The following is a 26,170-nucleotide window of genomic DNA, read 5'->3' on the forward strand; positions in this document are numbered from 1 at the left end:
CGATTTGATCATGAATTATCACAGATTTTCGCGCGTAGCGCTGGCTAACTGAACAGTAGCCTACAACTGCAATTTCGTGGCAAAAGCGAATAACATGATGGGGGGGGGGTCGGTTTACACCCTATGGAAGCCCAAGACTCAAGTATTTTGGGGGGCCTGACGAATTGCTGTATCGTTCTTGCCGACGGGTATACACCCGGAGTTGTTCAATTATTATTGAGAGGTCCTACCTTTTCAAGCACACCTTACTCAGCTCTACCGGTAAATCAGATTACGGGAGCAGAGAGAGGATAAAAATTGATAGCAATATATAAGCAATACCGATCATATTGACCGATTCGGTCATGAATTATAGAAATTTCTCGCGCTTCGCGCGGCTAGGCAACAAAGCTGACTCACTAAACGGACACCCAATGAAGAAACGGCGTATTCTCAATGTAAACAGCGTATAGTCAGAGGAGGGTCAGGGGGGTGAAACCCCCAGAAGTTCGGTTTACCACCATATGGGGGGCCAAGACCAACATTTGGGGGCTGGGCTGACGAAGTGCTGTTACGGCCCTGGCATTGATGGTACCTATATTCAAATAAAGTCCCCAGGTGGCTCTGTACCAGAAAAGTTTATCGTTGCAGGAAAGGATATTTTTTCTTTGAACTGTCAAATGGACTGCAATGCCAAGAGAATACCGGCAGTGACTAATGCTGTTGTGAGATGGCTAGGTAGTAGGCTACGCATGACTCAAGAACTTTTTCAAAATCCAGATTAAAATACGAGCTCGGCCAGAAAAATGAAATGGGATTTTGCTGGGAGACAGAGGCTATGCTCTAAAAATGTACCTGATGACTCCATCAACAAATCCACAGGCTTCAAAAAAATACAGCTATATGCACTCAAAGACACGCGTGCTGAGCAATGCTTTGAGCAATGCTTTGACGTTCTCAAACAGCGTTTCCAGATGTTGCTAAATCATATGCGAATGCAAATCGAAAACACCATCCCGGCAATCATTGCGACAGTACACTGTAAATAAAATCCTCGATTTACCGCGAAATGTTTGGAAGCACGGTAGCCAGACATTTCGTGGTAATTTAACATTACCGTTAGTCAATGTAAATTTAACTTACACTCGTCCGGCAATCTCACTTTACACGCCCGACTGTAATGTTACAGTCACCCCAGTATATCCAATCTACATTGTACGTACACTGTATATTTGCCACTCAGACTGTAATTTTACCGCCTACCTACATACATGCTGTCTGTGTAAATCAGGATTACATACCAGCTTGTAAATTCACGTACATTCCATACCTATCGCAAAGCAACCCGATGCTAAAATATCGCAAAAGCTTCTCCACACCCCCAAACGACATTGGTACAAACTGAATATTCATTCATGATTCACGATGAGAAGATTATCGATGGAAAAGTATTGCTGCTGGAGGTCTAATTTTTCTTTAGGAGACATGCAGTAACACGAGTGGTCTCCCACCATCGGCCAAACTTCCAATTGTTTCTTTTTCTCGTCCTCATTCCTTCTGTGTAGCTAGTATCTTGCAGTTCCACTAAAAAGAATACATGCGTAAATCGCTATATTAAGCAAAGTTCCTATCTTAGACATGACATTATAAAGACTACTAAGACAAATAGGGTAACAAAATATACCATTTTTTGAAGTACCGGTACTGGTACATTGTGTGGTGACAGCTCCGCCTTTTACATGATATAGCAGAGATTCATGATTTACTTTATCAAATGCAACAGGCAAGTTATATAAATCATATTGCATCTTCGTGTGGGCCAATTATTATTAGTCATGCACTTTATTGCATGCTGTTATTTCTTGACCCCCGATCAGAATTGTCCATCGTATCGGTAGTGGAAATATATTGAAATCGCCCAAATGTACCAGAAAAAAATTTCTTTCGTGAGGAGCACACGATTCTGATTCCTGCTCAGATTTAGAAGGGCGCTACTATATTAGAATCGAAAAATTAAGTTATGTTGCGTGGAGCGTGAAGAAAATTTCGGGAATAAATAAAAATTTAAAAAAAATTGGGAGTGAATTAGTAATTTCAATTTGCATGTCGACGGATGCTAACACATACTAATTGAATTAGGTGTTGACAGCCGCACAAATTTCCATTCACGGCAGTAGGTGCCCATCTCAGATCTAATAGTATACGTATGGTATGTCTTACGCCAAGTTTGAATACGTATTCCAGTCTTTAAGATTTTTGACAAATTTCCCCAAACTTGTTTGAAAATAGCAAAAAAAACATTGTACTGGACATCAATTTGCTTCAAGGTGGGTTGCACTGAGACTAATCCTAATGCTGGTAGTGACTACAGAGAACAAGGAGTCGTTCTGTACTACCATGCCCAATTTGATCAGTTTTGGAATTGAATTAAATTGTGTTGATATAGGGTAGCTTAATTGAGTGTGAAACAGAGCAACCTATATTGCATCCAAGTTTGTCTTACGCAGTGCAGTTCGCCAGCTATTAACAACAGCTACCCAGCGCAACGAGCTTTAGGCTACTGCCAAAGCTATGAAGTAATGAATGACTTACACGTGGGAATTCCTCTAAATCAGTGGTTCCCAACGTGGGCGATATCGCCCCCCAGGGGGCGATTTGGCGATCTAGGGGGGCGAAAATGACAAAGGGGGCGATAGGGGGGCGAAAATGGACAAAGGGGGCGATGGGGGGCGAAAATAGCGAAGGGGGCGATAGGGGGGCGATGACGCGTCAAAACGGCTGACCTTTTTTTTTTTAGTCATCCACCTAGCAATTTGGAGAGAAAAAACGTTATTTTCAGCTCTGAGCGCAGAAAGATGACCTTTTTTTTTTTTTTTTTTTTTTTAGTCAACCCGCCGGTGATTACAGTCTGTATGCCCAATTATCGGTGCACAAAATTTGGGGGGCGATGATCGGTGTTGACCTTGAAAAGGGGGCGATCGGTCGAAAAAGGTTGGGAACCACTGCTCTAAATCTTCAACAAATATCAAAAATTTGCTTGAATGAAGTTGAACGCGACGACTGCTGGAGTTAGAATTTGGCGAGCTTTCTTGAATACGAAATAAGTTTCATCTTCAACAATCGTCTTCTGAAAATGGTAGCGAAACACATGTTTAGTCAGAATTCATACAGACTTAGTCAATTTGTCGCGTTCCCCAGATTGAGAACCACTGATATTATGTATTGAAGCAAAAGGTTCCTCATTTGAGGTGGCATGTGTGCCAAACAAATCCAGCAGTGGATGGAAATATCTCTATTCTATGCTATGGCCCAAAAATGACATAAACATGCCAACAGTTTTAACTACTCCGCGGCAGAGTATGTGGTGTCACAGGTCAGTATATAGGTCGACTAACATCCCTAAATAGAACAGAGAATGCGGCGATGAAGTATTTCAATCATGAAATCAAAGTCATCCCGGTGGTGTGCACAGTCGTAGATATTCACGGTAACGAATACTATGTAGTACTGTACCTTTTACGATGCGTATCCCAATCAGCATTCCTAGGAATCGGCACTTTTTCGATGGCAGTCAGAGATCGAAAAGTGTTCACCATGATCACCAATGAATGTTTTCCATGAACACGAATAAAAATTTATAAACGTCAAAATACATTGTTTTTGCGTTTGGAGTGGGTTAGGGTAAAAGTTAGGTTTTGGGTATCCCAAGATTAGAGTTGGAGTATTAGGGTTGGGGAGGGGGATATTAGGGTTGTGAGAGGGGGGAAATTAGGGTTGGGGGAGGGGAATATTAGGGTTGTGCGAGGGATGAAATTAGGGTTTGATAAGGGCGGATATTAGGCTTGGGGGAGGGAGGATATTAGGGTAGGGAGGGGGAGGTTAGGGTTGTGAGAGGGGGAAAATTAGGGTTGGGGTTAGTGGGATATTAGGGTTGGGGTCAGGGGTATATTAGGGAGGATATTAGGGTTGGGGAGGGGGATATTAGGGTTGTGAGAGGGGGGAAATTAGGGTTGGGGTTAGGGGGATATTTGGGTTGGGGTTAGTAGGATAATAGGGTTGGGGTTAGGGGGATATTAGGGTTGCAGGAGGGAGGATATTAGGGTTAGGGTTGGGGAGGAGGATTTTAGGGTTGGGAGAGGGAGAGGTTAGGGTTGTCAGAGGGGGAAAATTAGGGTTGGGTTAGGGGGAAATTAGGGTTGGGGAGAGGAATATAAGGGTTGGGGTTAGGAGGATATTAGGGTTTCGGGAGGGAGGATATGAGGGTAGGGGGTTTAGGTTAAAATTTGGGGTTAGATTACCCCTAACCGGGGTTTAACCAATCTCCCTTTCCCCCAACCCTAATCTTGGGATCCTTATACCCAACTTTGACCCTAACCCACTTCCGATCTCCCTTTCCCCCACCCTAATATCCGTCTCTCCAAAGGCACAAAAAAAAACAAATTTATTTTGACGTTTATAAATTTTTATTCATGTTCATGCAAAACATTCATTGGTGATCATGGTGAACACTTTTCGATCTCTGACTGCCATCGAAGAAGTGCCTAGGAATCTTCAACGTTCGTGTCCACTTTCTTCAAGCCAACAAGCTTCGCTTCACCCTTTGCTCAGACCTCAATAATGGCCAGACGACGATACGACGACACTCTAACGATTTCGAAATAAGTGGTATTCATCCGCTGACATGCGACCAATAATATTTACTGGCCACTGAGTTATAATGGTTGATTTACGTCGTTTTTTTCATACAGAAACATTTATCATTATATCTAGTTCCTTTCTTTGTCATCTAATTGCGTATAAATTGATATTTATTCCATGTGTTGTCACTACTAACCGTACTTACTTAACCAGACGCTGCTTGTGATGTCACAATTGTGCATTGGTTGTTTACTACAAATCTCAGAAAAAGCAGTAACGCGTAACGGTAACCTATTACAGGTCGCCTTGTTCGCCATCAACGAATGGTCAACTTAGCATGCGGCGCTGATATTTCTAGTTTCCTGAACAATATTATACATCCTAAACTGATATTCTAACTCATCAGTCCTATAGTGACAGCGAATGTAACCAGCGAGACCGGCCGTATAGGCATAGCCTAGGGTTACCATATTTCAGCAACCCGAATTCCGGACACTCTTTAGCGCCCACTAGTGGATTTCAAAATGGGTTTATGACGTCACACTATCAAAGCTTTGCTCATAGACAAGAGGTGGTCACGATCCGGTTCAGGAGTATGTGGCTGTGTGTTGTGTAACCGGGACCGATGCGACATGTTTTCAACGGTCCGTGGACATATGAGCATGCGACATTACAGCATGCGACGCTTTGGCATGCGACAATTTGGCATGCGACACATGAGCATGTGGGTTAAATTACGGGTTAGGGGTAGGTTAGGTTAGGTTTATGGTTGGGTTAGGGTTAGGGTTTAGGTTAGGTTAGGCTAGGTTAGGTTAGGTTAGGCTATGTTTCGGGTTAGGGTAAGTTTTTGGGTTATACAGTCTCATGCTGAAGTGACGCATGCTGATGTGTTCCATGCTGAACTGTCGTTTTCCAATGTGTCGCATGCTCATATGTCGGGCAACCGTTTTCAACCCCTCCCCGCCCAAATAAACAATGATCTTGAGCCCACACCATAGGGTAATCGATACAACTTCTGGGGGGAGGGGGTGCTTGCTATATGAATCTGGTTTCTACATGCATCTGGTCGTCCAATTATTTAAATGAATTCTGTCAATAATATTGGTGGTTCCACTCTCTGCCCACATGATCAGAGTTAGCGGTCGAGCTGGTGGAGGATGATGACTTCGAAAATACAGGGAGCGTAATTGCACATCGTTAAGTCATGTTCATGTCCTACCGATAAGATTGTTTATCAGCCTTATGCCGGTGCGCACCACGGAGCTTTATAAACACCCCAAATCCAGTGGTTTCCAACCTTTTATGGTCGCGACTCCATCTCCAATTTGAAAATGTTCCGTGACCCAGATCAAAATTTGACGAGCTGATTACTAAAAGTCAGCACCTTTGCCCGGACTTACTCACGGGCTATTTTGAAAGCTGATTACGTTCAACATATTCGCAAACCCCAGAATAAAGGCAAACGACCCCCTCCACCCCCGTTTGGAACAACTATATCTTTGAATAAAGCATTTAAACGGCCTTAACGATCTCTAGGAATACCGTTCTCCTATAATTGCGATTGCAATTAGGCTTATTCCAGTAAATGAACGTTGTTTTATTTATATTTTTGGCAGTTTTTGCGAGAGTGGTAGGCCTAGTCTCCATATTAAAATCAATAAATGTGATAGTAAATCGCGCGCAGCGCGAAGAAAAATATCATGCATCAGCATAAATATTTCAAAAAATATTGATTTTATGCTGATTTACGAAAAAAATATGAGCCTACGTCAAAATTCCGGACAGTTGGCATATTTTAAAAATTCCTCCCGGACGCTAGTTTGAACAGTGAAATTCCGGACATGTCCGGGAAATTCCGGACGTATGGCAACCCTAGCATAGCCTTATAATATAATATAGTGGCTATCTACAATTGTCAGTTGTTTCTTTTACCCTACTATGTACTATTGTACTATACTGAAATTGATACTAGGGCCAACAATTTCCGTATGACAGACCCCAGTCTCGTGATCGAAGTTGAATCAGGTCAAAACACCACGAGAATGATATCAGTAATATTCATTTCCACGTATACATTGGCAGCAGAGATTTTCAGGCTAATGAATTTTGCCAATAGCCTGGTAAACTTCAGAAACGAGTAACTGTCAGTAATTTTGCGAAGAAATTCTGGTAACTTGACTTTAGAGCTAAATTGAGGTAATATTACATATCAAAATGTGAAATTACAAGCTACGAACAGTTATTGGCAGCTACCGGTAATTCGTTGCAAAATTTACAAAGATTTCCCAGTAAATCTACCAGTTTTTTTACAGTGTATGTTTGTACAATTTTGCTACAAAAACCAGGGAGCGGGTTTCTGATATTGCAGTTACTCCCGAGGAAGCTACGAATATAACATTTGAAGTTGGACCACTGACGCAATAGCCTATCTTGAAAATAAGATCAACACATATTTCTAATAATTTTAAAATTTTGAACGAACACAGTAAACCTTGATGGTGTAAAAATAATAAAGATAACGAAATGAGCATGACTTCGTGGAATGAAAGATTCAACTACAATTGCACTGTAGATGGTAAACAACGAGCAGATGTCCCATTATTGTATTCAAATTCACAAATATGAAGTGAAAAAATGTAACGAAATATTTGCACCGTCGACAATACCTATAAGGCGAGGAACACTTGGCAGGCAGGGACAATGAAATATTATAAACAAATGTTTCATTTCAGAAAATGTGAACCGTCGATAATACCTATAAGCAGGCCGTGTTATTTTTGGCATATGCCAAAACTGCCAAAAATAGCTTATTTTTGGCATTTTTCAATTTTTATTTTTGGCAGTTTTGGCATCGACCTCTAAATAGATATTTTCAGACTCGAATTAGTCATAAAAACGCTTTATTTGGGTCAGTTTATCAATAGAGACCAAACAATGTGCAGCATCCACTGATAATCAGTACTAACAAACAATAATAATAAGAAAAAATCTAGCGATTACAAAGGTTAATAATGTCAAACGAAACCACAAAATGTGCAGTATCCATTCGGAATCTGTGCCAATAAGCAAAAAAATGAGAAGCCTAACAAACACGCTCAACACCTGATTGTTAGAGCTTTTGAATAGACTTAAATTGTTTGCACTGTAACAGTGCTTCCAAACTCAGGTCAGCAAAGTTTCTCCTGAATTAATTTTTCGCCCAACGAATCTGGGAAATATCGGCTTCAACAGTAGCCGTTGAGGGAAAGAATGTTGCCAGTCCTCCACAAAAGGTTTTCAGAGCTTCAAAATCTTCGGAGGGCGGAACCGGCTTCCAAGCATCATGAAAAGAGATCACTATGCGCTAGTGCCATCGATCTCATCGCGGAAAGAATTTTCTTCCCGATACTTTTCCAGGAGTTCCCTGTGTTGTCTCTCAACACATTCTATTTTGTAGCGCGACCATCACATCTCTCCATTTTAGGAGGACTTTTGTCACGTCAGATGGCTTTAATATTACCAACTCACATGGAAGAAGCCTGGGAAGGTTAGCTTTGTTAAGAACATTAACGCAACAAGACTGTCTGGCAAAACGAGACTGCAACTCAGAAATAACCGGGCTTTTTGTTGTGTCACAATGGTCAACTCTATCACAATGCAAAAATCGTGGTTGAATTTGGGGGTTCCAGATCCATGAGCAGAATACAATTTATATTTTAGTAATCAGTACAGCGGCAGCTTTCCATTGACACCCGTTTTATAAAATTTAGCGCTTGGCAAGCCGGTCGAAAATGGCCGTAAAATTGCCTTTGGACAAATGGTAAGTATGACGTAAACCAAATGCAGTCAGCCGTTCAATCTCGCTGTGCCCACACCATTTAGGGCACCATGATTTCTCTCCTAATAGGTGGGCTGGACCCATAGAGTAAGAAACCTGCCCTTCACACACGCTCTTCCCGCTTGTAATGCGGTCCTGTTAACACAACACCATGAAAGAAATACACTATTGGCAGGCCGTGTTATTTTTGGCATATGCCAAAAATTAGTTATTTTTGGCATTTTCAAATTTTTATTTTTGGCAGTTTTGGCATCTGGCTCCTGAAATGCCAAAAATAACACGGCCTGCCTATAAGCAATGTTCCCTCTAAGCTACTCATGTGCGCAAATGCGCAGCGCTGACACGGTCTCTGCGCACAGAAAATCTAAGTTGAGCACGAAAAAATCCGAAGTGATGACTTTTTTTTCAGACGTTTACGCACTGTTGTCCAAGGATCTGCGCAGTGAGTTGGTGAGTGTGCGCAAACTCGTCGAAAATTACAGGGAACATTGCCTATTAGGCGAGGAACACTTGACAGGCAGGCACAATGAGATATGATAAAGAAATGTTGCCTTTCAGAAAATGCGTATTCGGCTATTTACATAACTTGACTGGAAGGCACAATAATGAAATAATTGAACAAAGAAAGATTGCATTACAGATGTCACTAATTCCTCATTTTCCAAGTTCTAATCTATATTTTTCCATTTTTATCGTATGTTCTTCCATACGCATTTCGAATTCTTGCTTTTTAAAATATCTTTCTTCGTCTCTCATGTCTTTTCTTTCTTAGAGCTCCTCATTCTTGGACACCATCAGTTTAATTCAAAGCTCATCGCAGCTTCTTTTACGAAGTTTCGATTGTTTTTCTGGATTAAAACAAGTCCATATTAACTCTGCGATGAGGTAGTAACCTGTCATGAAACTAAAACTTGTATTAGGAAGCCCATCACAAAGAAATCATTTGAAAATTCTCCTTGCCTTGTTGGCTGATATTTTTTCCTCTAATGGCTGATATCAATATCTGTTTCCAAGTGTGGTATCCATTCGATTTGAGCGGTGAACCAATAATCGGTCAGTCTCTAGTCATTAAAAACTTGTATTTTGCAACCAGCTGATCACAAAGTGCAGAATTGGTAGTTTTCATTGTATTGTATACTAGAGCCCGAACGATATTGAAGTTTTTGGCCGATACCGATAAACCAATATCTAACTCCTTCACCGATAACTACTATAGCTTATATTGAAAATGTGTGGATTACCTTAAAATGCGCATTTAAAAAACTTCAGAGCATCTATTTGAACAGCCTTACAGCCAATGCTATACTTGGACAGGAAATAAACTAGAAAGGCTGTATCAGGACACCTGTAAAGTGTAATGTATGTGAAATATATCATTATTCTCAGTCCAGTGGTCAAAGAGTATAGTTTATGAACTTCCTATCACCATGCTGTGACGTAACGAAAACTAGTTATTCATTTCCAATGGCCGATACCAATAATTATTTCGAAGAGTGATATCGAGTCTAGACTATTTGCAAATCGATATAATCGGTCAGGCTCCATTGTATACCGTCTTATATCTAATACTTGAAAATATGGTTGGCGGTACTAAACTTGAGTATTGCTTTCACAACTACATTCATTGCAGTAAAGAATTTATTAACTCGAAGACTTTTCGTGTGCCCCTTATCGAGAGTTAACGGCACAATAATAAGCATACAGACAGAGATTCAAGCGAAAACCAAATTGGCAAAGTATGACGTAATGATACAATAATAAAAAAAATAGACGCTAGGCAAAGTCAGCTGTACAGGTAGTCATAACAAGAGACGAGAGAAAATCAAATTATACAATAATACACGGAAGACAACACACAGAAAAATAGCGTTATATATTAATCGGAAATTTTGAGATAATATAGTAACTCTTTCTGCCGACATAAATCCGGATTGGTCAATTTTATTATAGTAGTTCATTAAATGTTGATCAATTGCAGAGTTGAACGCTGAGACCTGGTTATAGGAAGTAGAGTCAACCACTTCCTCACACCGACGAACAAGTGCAGATCGATCGATAGGTTTATTTACTGACCTAATCGATTTAGGCACATGTTGGTTCACTCGTTCAGCCAACCGTAAAGATGTGCGACCCGATAAGGGGCACACGAAAAGTCTTTAGTTAATAAATTCCTGACTGCAATGAATGTCGTTGTGAAAGCAATACTAATCTTATATCAATTGTTACAGTATGGTAACTATGTGCTTTGCACTGGTAATCAGCAATCTTTCGAGCAGTCAAACACCATTTCCAACTTTATCGTTCGCAGATTCACTTCACTAGAAAACTCAGTACAAAGTGGGAATTTTTTACATAACAATGGTTGGGGCAGTGGAGCAGAAGTTTGCCAAACTCTTCGAAACTGCAAGATTGTATATGTTATAATATCAACTCGACTTGAAATTCGAATGAGTATAAGCTACATACCAGGTGCCAGATCACTCGTTTTTGTCACGCATGTTGACTGCGATTCCCTGTAGCTTGTTTCTGAAAAAAATGTGAATGTTTCAGAAGGATTTGAGGCTATACGTATGTTTACACATGCACAATGCACATGCATATTTGGTAGTGATTGTGGAAAATACTGAAACCGATCATTTGACGACTAGCAAAAAAACTCATTATAAAATCGCTGAATGTATGACAAGAACGTTTGATATCGTGAATGCATGCCCTTTAATACATCACCGGGTAAGAATTCGATATAATATACATCTACACTTGTACAATTGATATGTTAACAAAAAGTAGTGATGAAAATAACGAGAAGAGTTGCCTCTGACACGAACCGATCATCATCATGAGGAACACTTCTCGATGTGGTCAATGTATCGAACAAGTTCTCATTACTTTCTCGCAAAATAATTCACATGATTGATTTTCTGCAGTAACTACAGAGAATACGGTGGAATCACTTTCAAAATGATGTTCAAGTGGCTGAACCTGTGCTGGTATGACAGCTATAGGCATTAATTTACTGATATGCGCCATATTATGGATATAATTAATGCCTACAAACTTTACTTGAAATAAATAGCACCGTCACCAGGTCAGATACCATATCTTCAGTCTCTCTTCCAATTGAATGTTCTGAAGGCATTCTGTCATATTCAGTTTTGACAATTTCTCTTGTTTTGAAGCAACCTTCAATTGCTATTCTATTTTTAGCCATGTTTGGTGATGTGGCATTTCACGGCTTGGTTGATTGTTTCCAATGCAAGAGAACGGCTAAACTTGTTTATTACATAGTTTGTATGCAATTATCATTAAACATTTTGTAATAACATGATCATCAGTCAATAATAGGCTTACCATACGTCCTCTTTTAAGAGGATTTGTCCTCTTTTTTGACTTTTTTGAAAGTGTCCTCGAAGGACGCCCTTTTGTCTTCTTTTTTGAGATTTTGTCCTCTTTTTTGAAAATTTAGGTGAGATTTAGAGCAACTTGCGAGTGATATCGCAAATTAGCACAGAAGTGACGCTCCGGCGGGTATTTCGGAGTGAAAAACGGCGATTTTAGCTCTGAGCGGAAAGATGACTTTTTTTTTAGTCAAACGATACAAGTCTTTTACAAGTCTGAAATTTCTGAAAAAGTGTCCTCTTTTTAGATTTCCAAAATATGGTAACCCTAGTCAATAAGAAGAAGCACAATTGAATACCGGTAACAAGATATCGCCAACATGCAATATTCACTCTCTTTATAATGAACCTCAGATAAGCAATTTCAATCTACAATGCCATAACTATTACAAACCTCGCCAAATTCACATGCTTGTGTACCTTAATCCAGACTTTGATCCTGGTGGCGACCAGGATCAAGAAGCAGCAGTCTATACTCAATCGGTTCTGGCAGGATATTACTAATCTACCTTTCTGGTCCGCAGAAAATCCAGCAACGTGCAAAATCGCCAGATCTTTTATTTGATCTATTTTTGGCCTCCACCCTGCATTGCATTATTTCCGAAATCGTTTTGTACAACCTAATCAAGTACTATAAATCTTTAAATAGCATTCGGGATTACTTTGTTCGATTTACACAAAGAGACGCTTAGGAGTACAGAACTTCATGACACATTTGAATAAAATATTCATTTTATTCCCGAAGCTTTTCGGCTGACGCTCGCCAGGGGAATATCGTCAGCAATAATGCGAGAATTCGAATAACTATGTTCAGCAACAAAATATATCGCTAATTATGACGTCACACAGACAATATACAAAGTTGGGAAAACGAGAGAACTGCAGCGTTGGCATGGAGATAGCGAAGCAAAACAAGTTAATGCGCGATTTTCAAATGATACACAAATTCTTTCTGTTGGCATAGACTAGGTTTGCTCATAGTGATGATCGTGGACTCAAGAACAGACAAATGAAATAAATTGCGACCCTTAGCCAATATAGAGAACATGTCCTCGTGATAGTTAGCAGCACACGTATGATTTTTTAGTAAATGTTTGCCTATAGAAGATTTTTGACCCATGGCCTGGTTATGTTCAAGAACAAGCGGATTGTTAATCTGCGAATTTGAGATATAAGATTTGACAGACGGTGGAATGTTTGTTCGATTTACCTTTGATACGAAAACGAATATGCGTGGAACCGGTGCGAATATTAATCGAATATAAATTTAGTGATTTGAATCGATTGACAATACGTAAATAATTAGCTACATGTTGCAGGGAATGTTTTACAAATGGATTAGAGTTACTTTCACTCATTCCCATATCTAATTGGATTAGATATATGTAATACGCATTGAATGGGGCATTTCCACTTCATTCTGAACACTAGAAGCGATAAAGATAAGTCGACCAAAAACTGTTTTGTTGCAATATGCTTTACTATGGGACTGGACTAACCACGGACCTAATTTCGACTCTTGACGCACACGAGGATGGTGAAAGTATCCATATCAATGGATATCAATGAATCTTCCATATGGATACAAAATAGCTGTTAGCGACGAAAATGATGATATTTCTTGGCGTCTTGTCTTCATGATGGACATAGGCATCCTGGCAGCTTCTATTGCTGTTAATTTTCAACAGTCGCATGATATGGCTGTTGTTATATTCCTCCTTGTGTACGAATGACGGTCATTTGAACTCTAAAGATGCATCAATTAGAAACAGGAAGTTATCGGAAGGATGGTTCCGTTTACAAAGAAGAGGTATGGATGCCTGGTCTTGGAAAAGTTGTCTGCAGAATATAATTTCACCAACATGCTTCCCATGCAGTAAATTAGTTCCCCTTGAGTGTTGTGGAAAATCATGTAATGTGCAGTTGCTGCTGTGAGGTCCTACAACATATAAAAATCATGCGTTTGAATGACAATGAAGCTGATGAAACTTCAATACGAGAGAGGCAGTGTCATCTGTTTTCAATGGAAGAGGTTGCAGAAGAGACGTCTACGCTAAAAAGCTAAAGTGAAAGCTGTTGCAAAAGAATAGACCGTAGAGTCATCAGTCACGGCATCTTGTTATGACAATTAAACAATTTGGAAAAGGGCTAGCTGAATCTATAGTTATTCACCCGTTATCAAAAGAACTAAGAAGCATACTTGGTGAATTACAGCCACCATTTCAATGATAAATCCATCAAATATTGTACCGGTACTTTTTTCAAGTACAGTCGCTTCAACTTCTCCTTTGACATTATGGTGTGTTGCCTATGGATTGAATTGCAGCTGTTGGACATTGAACCCAGAAGAGTATTTCAGTGAAGCTGAGTAAAGCCAGGGATGATTATGAGCCAAGCCAGAGTGGACGATTATTGACTATTGTTTGCTACCCGGACTCTTATTATATGTATCTGATAGTACATTATATTGGTAGCGCAACGAACTTTGTTAAAACCTTCAAGACTTTCAAGTACAAACTCGATGATCAAGAATGACCGATGCTCGCGAGCTCGTTTTTGTGTTTTACAATCTGCAACTTTCACATTAGCATTCTTGGATATGGTGATGCTATTTGGATTGTCGGGACATCATATTGTGTGTGATTTCTCATTTCACTATCCACTAAGCCCATTTACATGGTCAAGTCGTCTTGAAGCCAAGTCGTCTTGGAGTGACGTCATGAGACGGCTTGCCAAAGTGATCGAGTTTACATGGTCAATGGTCATGTTTATCGCAGCTCGAGTGATACACAGCACTTTGGCATTCAGCTCGGGAATATGCTACGGCAGTTGAGATATCCAGAAATACTTCAACACAATTCTAGAATGACCAAATACACCGTGTATATATTCTTTCTGATAGTGAGTTGTGCAAGTTATATTGTGGCTGTACTCGCTTCATAAGTTGTGACGCTGAACAAACAAGACCACGTGCATATTAGAAAAGCAGTATCATGTACTGATAGAGCTTTCATATTCACCCAGTTGAAATACGTGCCGGTTTCGTGAAATATGAACATGAAATGTTGGTATGTTGCTGTAGTCTGGATTTGTTTTCAAGTACCGGTAATGTTCAAGCCGTCTCCAAGCGACTCTGCGGAACGGATTGAGCTCAAGACGGATTGAAGCCGTCTGCCTTTTTCTCTTTTTCAAAAACGAGAGAGTCGGATTGACGAGTCAGCTTCGAAGCTGACCCAAACGGCCATGTAAATGGGCTTAATGACATAACTATAACACATTAAAACAACACTGCGCTCTAAATATAATGTTGTCTGAAATGAAAGTGGAGAGTGTGAAAAACATTTTGGCCGCAGCAATGTTCTCTTTGAAAGCGACCGATTTTGAACGGAAACTATAACAAATAATTTCACGATTTTGCGAGTCCACTCTGTGCATCTCTATGGTATTGAGGTCACGTGTCCTCTCTTTTGCCTGGCTTTAAATCAGTGGTTCCCAACCTTGTTCGACTCAACTCCCCATTTTCTAGCACCACACCGATCATCGCCCCCCAAATCTTGTGAACCGAAAAATGGGCATACAAACTGTGATCACCGGCGGGTTGAATAAAAAAAAAATCACCTTTTCGGCTCGATATCGAAGTTTTACACTTTTGCAGCTAAATTTTCTTGGGTTGACTAAAAAAAGTCATTTCTGCGACTTGACTTCAATATAGCCGTTTCAACGCGCCATCGCCCGCTTCGCTATTTTCGCTCCCTGTCCCCCCCCCCCCTAGACTGCCAAATCGCTCACGATGGAAACCAATGCTTTAGATCAGTGGTTCTTAACCTTGCCCACAGCGCCCCCCAGGGGGCGCTGGCGACTTTGAAGGGGGGCGGAAGCGCTCAGGGGGCGATATGGGGGCGCTGGGCTCAGGGGGGCGGTATGGGGGGCGCTGGGGAAAAATGGCTTTGCAGTAGATGATGTGGTGATAGGACTAATCCTTAATGAGTATTCAGGGCAAATTAACACCGAAAACTTCGCTACATATAGCCTTCAAAATGCATATAGGTTTGATTGTCCATGGGCGCCTAAATGACTGACACCGAATGTTCCTGTCTTGGCAATCTGAACCTCAGAAGACGAATTCCATCTGGCAGAGAAAAATTATATGTCAGTGAGGAAATACCAATCTGAAATTGGTGCGTCTTTTAGTTTAGTACGATTGGGCGACAGGGATATTCCTGTTGGGCGATATTCCCGTTGAGCGATTCTATATTTTTTGATATTGCAGACAGGGTGTCACGAAATAACATCATGCAACGAAGTCATACCAACGGGCTCGCCCGCCCGAACATGTTTAATTATTAGTAACGGGCCCTACAGTTTTCAAGAAACCTCACAATGTTCGCTTCAAGTTTTGATGAGTCTGCGCACACTCAACAACTCACTGTGCTGACCCTTGGATAACAGTGCGTAACGACTAAAAAAAGTTAATAACTTCGGATTTGTTGTGCGCAACGTAGATTTCCTGTACGCAGAGACCGTGTCAGCACTGCGCACGAGCGCAGCTTAGAGGGAACATTGCACCTCACTCAGCTCTACCGGTAAATGTGTTTACATGAGCAGAGAGAGGATAAAAATTGATCTCAATTTACATGCAATTCCCGATGATATTGACCAATTTAATCATTAATTAGTGAAATTTTTCGCGCTTCGCGCGACTAGGCGAGCATAGCTGCCTCAGTAAATGGACACCCAATGTAGATACCTAATAGGCTATCAGCCAATAGCGGACAGGCTAATGGAGATCTGGGAGTGAAGTCTCCCGGAAGTTTGGTTTATCACCCGATGGGGGCCCTGGACCAACGTTTTTTGTTTGGAGGGGGGCTGACGAAGTGCTGTTACGGCCCTGGTAACGAATAATTGTACCTGCGGGCACGCCCGAATATGTTTAATTATCAATTACGTGCCCTTTATTTTCCTATACAACAGCTCACTCAGTGCTACTGATAATCTAATTACGTGTGGGCTGAGAGGATAAAAAGTTTATAGCGAGTTATATATGTAATTACCACATTTCCATTCATGCATTATAGAAAATTTTGGTACCTAGGGCGACCAGGCCACACAAACTTTTCTGACCATCAAAATCACGATATGGGGCTCGTGGGGGCGAAGCCCTCAGAAGTTCAGTTTATCACGCTATGGGTGCGCAAGGCAATCGTTTTTAGGGGGATTGACGAAGTGCTATTACGGCCCTCCCTCTTACTCATTGTCTTTATTACATTCCTTACAATATGAAGTTGGGGGGCGCTGGAGCACGATAATTTTGGTAAGGGGGCGCTGGAAGAAAAAAGGTTAAGAACCACTGCTTTAGATAATGGTATATGATTCATTCGAAGATGAATTTTCATCCGTACTTTCACATAGAATTTCACGTAACTTTCATTTCCATGCGACTTTTTGATCAAGTTTCAGCCATTACCGGATTGGACGTGGATATTGACGCGAGACAAAATAAAATATGGATTTGTACTTGGATTTGAATCATGAGAAATAGGATTCGGATTTAAAATAGTAAATAAGCGAAAGTTCCGTACGCCTACTTACCATAACTAAACCACTGTGTATCGTAGGACACAATTCATTTATATTTTTGTTTATTTCGCCTCTCTTTGAGCCTGATGACGGTTTCAGATATTACGCAATAGGCTCAGCAACAGAACACAATTCATAGAAATGCATACATCTTTTGCTAACAAGAATTTTAAGCTATATAACTTATTTCTTATTTTAGCGCGCCTAGAAACGGTTGCCTGGAAGCGACTCGACTGGGATTTTTATCTGAGGTGAGTAGATGTTACGAAGTCTGACCGTTCTAAAATGAGAGTTGAGATTTATCTTTCCATTACATCGTCGATCCATTCTCATGCACATCCGGTTTAAAACAACAGCCTACAAATATTGTGAAGCAAACTGTGTATTATATAAATTAATATACAATATTAACTGATGTGTTGTCGGATAGTGACAAAACGTTGACACGCGGTGCATCGCACGTAGCTTTGTGGAAAAAAGACTTTGTTTATTCTGCAAGAATATAATAGCGCTGTCATGCATCATTTCACATCGAGTCGCAACATACTTTTCACATCACTCCCAGTTTTGCTGAAAAAAATGAAAGTTGTCAAGTAGAAGTAAAAGTAGTCTAAAGTAATAACTACTTCGGTCAGTAGCGAAAGTGAGCATACGTACTTTTGTACTTTGAAAAAGTAGAAGTAGTTGGTTACTGACCACCTCCGCTAATGTGCAATAGTAAAGTTGATCTTCGGAAGTAATGCGTCACTTCAATGCATGATTACTTCCTGGGTTCGGACCAAGCAGATCTCAAATTATTGTGAGAATTATTTGTTATATTACAAAACTGAGATTTGATGAGATACTCGAATAATTTATATGTTTATACGGCGTCGGTCGAAAATTACTCCGTCTGGATTAATAGAGTTAATGGTCGTAACATGTTGTCGCATAATTTTTCTAGAAACTATCCAATCAGTCATTGATTCAACTCGAACAGAAGTTGGAGAGATCCAGTCAATTTTTGACTCGGGTGGAAAGTAGCAATAGATCAAATGATGGGTTGAATGGCACCAGAGTACGTGAATTTTTAAATAATCTTACTGGGACTGGTTGCCGAATCCTTTTATTAGGTAATCTTAAGTGACAGCTTACAAATTTTCCGTACCCGTCGCTCTTTAACAAAAAATGCTCGAGAGTTTTACCACAAATCGACAATATTTCAGATTCATTCCCAGTTAGACTCGGTCGTCTAAAAGATATCCTGCTTATGCAAATTCCATTAGAACTAGAATTACAGTTACAATTCTTTCCAACATATAGTAGAATAAAAATTGCCGCTACACAGTTATTTCCAAATTACAGTAGAATTATAAATATCGCGTTACTTTTTTCAAAATAGATTAAAACTGTGGTGGTAGCTATACATAATCCAAATTAGATTAGGATTAGAATTACTGAATCCGCAAAAAAACTAGGTCATTGAATCCAGTTCCGTTACTATCAAATCATGGTACACTCTTATTAGCATGATAATTGAAAATGTATGTGCAACAAGCTTGGCTCGTTTGGCATTATACTATTCTCTCAGTAGCATTTACAGGAAAACCAGAGATAGGGTTTGAATTAAAATGAGAACATCTAAAAATTTCACAGAATCAGGGCAAAGAATCATTTCACAAATTGTATTCGAATTAGATTACAGGCATTTAGCGGTATTTAGTCTAATTAGACAACAAGAATTATTTAATTGTCCATGTCTGATAGGAGTACGCTTATCGTCACCTATTTTAGGCAACCTTGAAGATAAAACGCAAGTACCTATTTTTGATGACTTTTCCACTCATACAGATGATCCTAGTGGCATTAAAAATATACTTTTCATGAAACAAGCTGTTAAAATACATTAAAACTGCAGGTATAATTATACATTTTTCCAAATTAGATTGGAATATAATTACTGAATCCGCAAAAACTGGGTCATTGAATCCGGTTCCATTACTATCAAATCATGGTTCATTATTATGAGCGTGATAATAGAAAATGTCTGTGAAACAAGTTTGGCTCGTTTCGCACTATGCAGTTCTCTCAGTAGCATTTACAGGGTTTGCAGTAAAATGAGAACATATAAAAATTTGTCAAATAGATTAGAATTAGAGAAGAGAATCATTTCACAAAATAGATTCAAATTAGATTACCGGCATTTCTCTCAAACTAGTCTAATTGGACAACTAGAATTGTCTAATGATCTAAGTATGATAGTAGTGCGCTTATCGTCACCTATTTTAGCCTACCTTGAAGAGGAAACGTAAGTCCCTAGTTTTGATGAATTCTCCACTCATAGAGATGATCCTTGTGGCAATAAAAATATAATTTCCATCAAAAAAAGCTGTAGAGCTACTGTTTAAGTGTCATTGATACTTGACATTATTAACTGCACCGCAATTTCCCTAAACTGTCAAAAATGTACTCCAGTAAAAAGTACACCGACCCAGCCAATACCGCTTCCTTGGATACGATGTGCTGCCTGCATGAAATGGGAGTACTGAATAAATATGTTGCTATATATTGAATTGTGTGCCCAAGATACCTGGGAATCGTATTGCGAAAATATAAATACACAATCCACCTGTAGATTTAGTCACTTAAATATATCCAATAAGTGCCCAGGTAGTCTACAAAAAGTCAAATTCTATTTTGTGCAGTGTAATAACGTACCCGCGTGAACAGTCCATCTCCGGCTCATAGTCCGAATAGTTGGAAAACATGATTGATTAACTAGGATATTGATTTATTCAGAGGTACTTGTTTTCCAGTCAGCGGTACGGAAAGTAACAGAAGCAACATCGTTGATCGTTTACAAGAGCCATCGATTCCTGGTCAACAAAATTGAAACATGGAGAGTAGAATTACCGCATTTCATTTAGGAATTTAAACTGGCTATTTCATGTTTAATTGATGCAATTTCGCGATGGTATTTATATTGTGCATAATGCATTTCACAATTAGGTAACCCAAACAGTTGCAAAAAACTTTCACAACTCGACGAAAACAATGGTAATACCGTAAATGTCTCGTCAATCCTAAATATTTCCGAAAATGAATGTTCATGTTGATTTGAATGTGCAGATGTTTTTACTACAGTAAAGTTCAAGCCGTCATCCTGTAGATTTTTTGCTATTATAATGATTGAGTGCAAGTTAGAATCGTCTTACACCTTGAAAATAATTGATTATAATCAGGGCTGGGCACAATGATTCGAGTACTCGAATCTGAATCGAGTATTTATTTTCATGATTCGAGTCCAGTAGTAAAAGACGAATTTTTCGAGTACTGAAATTATACGCTCTTCGCCACTGAAAGTTAATTCATCAACAAAAATTATAGCTTCAATACTATTTTCACTTTGGCAGACATGAAACCTTGATTGGCCGTACCGCAGCATACAAAACAGGGTATAAAGTACTTGTACAACGCCACGAACGTTACTAGAAATATCACATTTGCGAAGGCATGATTATCCCACAACATTGTCACAAATTTCAATGAAATCAGCATGGTCGAAAAATACTAAGTATCGTTAATGTGATGGCTAACGGGCATCGTGTTCTTTGTGTTGGCATAAGAGGTACTTATTTGAACCTTGACATATTACATTCTGTTATGACGTCATAATGAGTGATACTCGAATACTCGACTCGACTCGAAGCATATTACGTGATTCAGAATCGAATCACTCAGGTACTCGAATTTGCCCAGCCCTAATTATAATAGAAGTTACATAAAAAGCATAAATGTGGAAAAATGAAGAATAAAATTGTTATAATCTTACGTGTGCAGTGTATACTGTGTAATAGGGGTGATAGTGATAGTGATAGTGATAGTGAGGTGATAGCCTGTATTAATGTACAACTGTACACGATACCTAGCGACGGCTCGGGCAACAATGCTGTTGTATATATTGACGTTTGAAACGTCGACAAATCTACCAACTGGGGCAATCAAATGATATAATAATCCCATAAAATCAATATCTTCAGTCGCTTTGCCAACAATTTCTACGAAGACTTGTGAGGGAACCTAAGCTTACGCCTTAATGGTCAGACCGGACAATGTATTCGGCGTCTGAGAAGTTCTACGTTGACATTGAGCATAGTGTAAAACGGGTTCCTGTACTGCTACCGATATTACCCCTTTAACATGTTATATAGCAGTAGCCAACACCCTAATCGCATGGATTTGGTTTTTATGATACAATAAACATGAAATAAGATAGTCCCCGTATGCCAGCTAGATTTTTTACATCAGACAACGATATCAATTTCATTGATTGGTTGAATAAGCATTATTCGCTGACTACATATGCCTACAGGTAGCGTATTTCGCTCTTGATGTTGTGTGATTGCGGGTCAGGCTCACAGCAGAGAGTCACTAAATATTCACAAACGGAAAGCCGGATATTTTGAGCAAACTTTTGTAACAAAGCCACTAAAAGTTTTGAGCTTGTCAACGTGCATGCTCGTTTAGTGTTGATTTTTTTATGCTGCCAGCGCCATGCATAGAGTGGCTCGGCGCAATTGAAATGTAATAAGTTTCAACCAAAGATGTTATAATAATGCAGTGAAAAATATATGAAAAAGAGTTTCACAATGCAGAACCTACAAAGGTTCGTTTGTGAACGTGAACCTCTAAATTTCCGAGGTTCACACACAGAACGCGAACGTGAACCTCACGTTCACACCATCCCTACTGTGTAGTGTCTTAACGTTTTGTGTGATGGATTATGGTTGAAATTTAATGCTTCAAAAAAAAATGTAAAATATAAAAATTTGATGAAAATAAATGTAGTGTAGTGTATGAAATCCATTGTAATGTCAATTATGTGGGATTCTCAATGCTCCATCATGATCTTGTGATCTTTCTCTATATCTTAAGTACAGTTAACTTCAGGAGAGTGTTTAATGGTAAACTTACCGAATTGAGAATTTCCATTAGCAAGATATTTCATGGCCTTGATATTAGTCTGTAGAATGACGGTCGCTGCACTAGTCGACGAATTTTTCTTGCTTCTATGACCAATTACCATGTTTTTTGCTACCTTGGTGTTTCTGAATGCTTCAAGCACAATATAATTGGCTTATCCCTCTTAATGTGCTCGTTTAATGTTGGTATGTGATTAATTGATTCTCAATGACTTGATGTACCATAGTTAACTGAAAAAGAGGCAAATTGTCCATACATAACAATCGAAATTTCAGATAATCTCATGAATGTGGTTCAATATTCCCTTTTTACTGAGATATTATGATTTGCTGCTTGACATTCCATAAAGTACGCTTGCTGTCCATTGCGACTAATTTGCAATTATACTGACATTGTCCACAACTCATAACTCAGAGTATTGTTAATGACTCCTAATAAGTATCTTCATCTTAGACTTAGAGAGTAGTAGCTGAAATTTCCGTGATTCTATGTTGTATTGCGCTGCGTTTTCATGCTATGAAATGTATAGAATTGATTTGAAATAAATATTAATTAGTTATTTGAGCCTTGCATTTTCGTTGGGTTATCGCAGTGGTTCCCAACCTTTTTCGTCTCGTGACCCCCTTGACCGATATTTGATCGAAAATTCCCCTCCTATGAAAAGTTGCCTGTGACTAAAACAAATGTGCCTTTTAACGCGCAACTATTTGTTGACTGAGCAATTAATGGCCAAACATATTCAGACATGTCCGAACTATGGCAAATGCGGACCGCACTAAACTTTGATAAAGTACAGTCAAATTTGATCTGTTGTTGACCGGTCGGGTAGCCGCTGGCGAAAAATAAATCACCAAATCCGTTTTCTATGGACTTGAGTTGAATCGATAAATTTGGTACGGCATGTTTCTCACGTTAGCTCATATGTTGGCGTAAAAAGTTAAACAATTTCACTAGCGGCCCTGTGCTGAATTCGGGTTGACGTTATCCTGCTTAGTAGCAATTTTGTCGAGAGGCTGTCGCAGACCCAACGTCAGCCTCACTTTATCAGGGGGTGTAATAGCTACGGAAGGCATATAAACATACACCTAGCTTGAAATCCGCCAAAGAAACATACAATTGTAAAGATCTAACTTAACAGTTCTATACCATAACATTCTAAAAACATTGTGTACCCAGTGTATCTTCCGATACAATGCCAAAGCCTGATTTCCCCTAAAAAAATGACGCCAGAATACCCCCTAAAAATTTCAAAATTCCCCCCGAAGGAGGAATTCCTCCCCGGTTGGGAACCACTGGGTTATCGAGATATGGAGAGACAATGTATTTTACGGGAATGGTACAATGTGACAAAAGGTTGCGGAGCAATCAGGATAAATGCCAGACAATTGTTTCATGTATCAGAAGTTAATTCGAATGAGAGGAAGGTAGACTTGGTGAAGATGTGAGGATATGCATCGTCATTTGTCGTTGAATGTTGGAATGTCAATAGGTTGTAGGGTTGAGTGATTTTTTATTTCAAATCTATAAAAGGGGGTTCTTAAGTCCCGAAAAACGACTTGAAAATTCAATAAAAATTGGTTTTAGGGGATTGCCTCCATTTTCCAGCCGGCATCCCCCAATTTCTGCGCGAGAAGGGTTAAATTGCCCTTCTCGACAACCACTGGTCGTAGGGTCGTGAAAGCTGCCAAAACGTCATGTTTCTATCTGTCTTAAGAAGAAAGTTTTCTCTATTGTGAATACAAAACGAGATACCGCCGAAAAACACTAGAATTTTGAAGCCGGTAAATGGAGGGAGTAACTAAAGTTACATGTTAGTGTGATTCGCACAAGAACAGCAAAATAAATCAAACTCATTATTTAAAAAAAAATTGACCCTTTTTCACTTGTCAAAAAAAATCGCCCCAGTAATGACTTTGAATCATGTCTAGAACTTTGAAATTTCAACGTGACTTGACTATAGTTAATTGACTCGTGACTTGACATGACTCGACGTGACTCGGGTCACCTCCAAAAATTAGTGTGACTTGAGTTGACCCTTGTCACCTATGAGAATCAAGTGAATTGACTTGACTCGAGTCAAAATGTGCGGTGATTCAAGATGACTTGTGATTCGAAGGCAGTGACTTAATCCCAACAGGCACGAACATTAACGAGGAGGGCTGCGTTCCAATATAACTGATGTTCGCGTGCAGTCTTTACTAAGGGTTTTTGCATATGACATGCCATCAGATTTCAAAAAACTAGTTGACAGTATTGAGTGACCATAGAAGTCTGATTGACTTCAATAGCTGTTGTAAATAAATTCATTAAATACTGTTTTTGATCTCTATGCTTTAAAGTGGAAGTTTACATTAAATACAATTGATTTCTTGCAGATGTAGATAAAATCGCGATTAAGGTAAAATGTATATATTTTGTAAACTGGCCCGCCAAGTCCTTCATTTTCCCATATCCGGCTCACCGATCGGAGAAGTTGCCCGCCCCTGGCATAGGGCAAGTGCAAAACGATATATATACAACGGTTAGTAGGCAAGCGGTATAGAAACGGCAACGACCGATTTTGCAGCTTTGTTCCGCTTCGCCAAGGCTGGAGTGGAGAATTGTTTTGCGTAAGCGACTGTAGGATTTCTGACAATCCAAAAGCTATCTTCCCGAGCGAAGAAATTACTGAATCTGGTCTTGATCGAAAGCTACTGTTGCACCGATTCTGAAAATATAAATTAAAATAATGATCAGGCACTGATCCACCTAGAATCCGTCCTCCAAGTCTGAAATATCGGAATTGTTCGAAAAATCGGAGAGTCGCAACGTATCATTGTTATGGCCAATGTTTATAATGTGTATAAGTATAGTAAATGTTTATAATACGTACCCTACTTTAATGTTTGCTTTAGCGACTGATCCGATAACATCGATATGTACAGGAGAATAAAATTCGGAGAGATGACAAAACCAAATAGATTACGAAGGAAATGTAATATCGAACTGCATGATGTCATCGATTTGACGCCATTCGTTCTTCCGCGTGGGGGAGCTAATGCCTCACGTGCATCAATGGCTCGAGTCAAAACATGGAATGAAATCAGCTGATTGAGTGTTCTAATTCAGTTTTAATTCGATCGGACGTTGGAGATATAGCTAATATGTTTCACAGTACAGACTGACTCACTTATATTGCTGGATAAAGCGAAAAAGAACGACATGGTAAAGTTTTACACATGAATTCAGGAAGAATAGATGGATCTCCATGTTGCCGAATGGGCGAATGCGCTCGAAACTGTGATGGCCTCTTGCTGGATCAGTGTGTTACGAAAGGTTTGGTCTGATGTGAAATCTTTTAAAATAGTAACATGACTTGATAGTCGATATACCGGTAACCCCGGACTCTGGAAATCGCCCTCGGCAAGAAAGAAGTGTTTATGTGTTCAATCAATATGCGCGAAAATGGAATCCTGGTACGTTTAGCGTGATATGATTGGTCTGCTAAGACGGTTCTCAGCGTCTTGCTTCACACCTGTGTGTAGTCAGTAGAGTCTATAGTCTGTACGAGACACCGATTCCATATTAGCTTACATAGCTTCTATCAAACATGATTTTCGAGTTTCCATGGAGTATCGATCGTTCGTTCCTGACTGCTATTACTGAATATAAAATGACGCTACAATTCCGATCAAGTTCAACCTTGAGCCATGATCAAGCCAGCTTACTGGATTGTTTGTGACATTAGGTAACTACTGAACTGCTGGTAACTGCTGAAATTCGACACATCACCTTGTGAAAGGCTATATAGCTGAGTAGA

The 26,170-nt window shown here is 39.6% G+C and overlaps 1 protein-coding gene and 1 long non-coding RNA gene across 2 annotated transcripts in view; one reads left to right on the forward strand and one right to left on the reverse strand.

The window, feature by feature from the left end:
• LOC145433477 (uncharacterized) overlaps window positions 1-26,170 on the forward strand; it is a 288,213-nt gene that overhangs the window by 13,710 nt on the left and 248,333 nt on the right. Inside the window, exons 5-6 of the mRNA XM_080310597.1 lie at window positions 17,609-17,660; window positions 20,205-20,493. Coding sequence (XP_080166723.1) covers window positions 17,609-17,660; window positions 20,205-20,223 — 71 coding nt within the window. The 3' untranslated portion in view covers window positions 20,224-20,493. The remainder of the gene's footprint in view (window positions 1-17,608; window positions 17,661-20,204; window positions 20,494-26,170) is intronic.
• Window positions 1,367-2,605, reverse strand: LOC145440583 (uncharacterized). Its single transcript, XR_013915565.1, has 2 exons — window positions 2,572-2,605; window positions 1,367-1,563 (listed from the first exon to the last, which is right to left on the reverse strand). It is a non-coding gene; the product is annotated as an uncharacterized LOC145440583 (long non-coding RNA).

The sequence above is a fragment of the Botryllus schlosseri genome, chromosome 1 (assembly GCF_051294905.1).
Source record: "Botryllus schlosseri isolate E-star chromosome 1, Bs_hap1, whole genome shotgun sequence".
Lineage (NCBI taxonomy): Eukaryota > Metazoa > Chordata > Ascidiacea > Stolidobranchia > Styelidae > Botryllus > Botryllus schlosseri.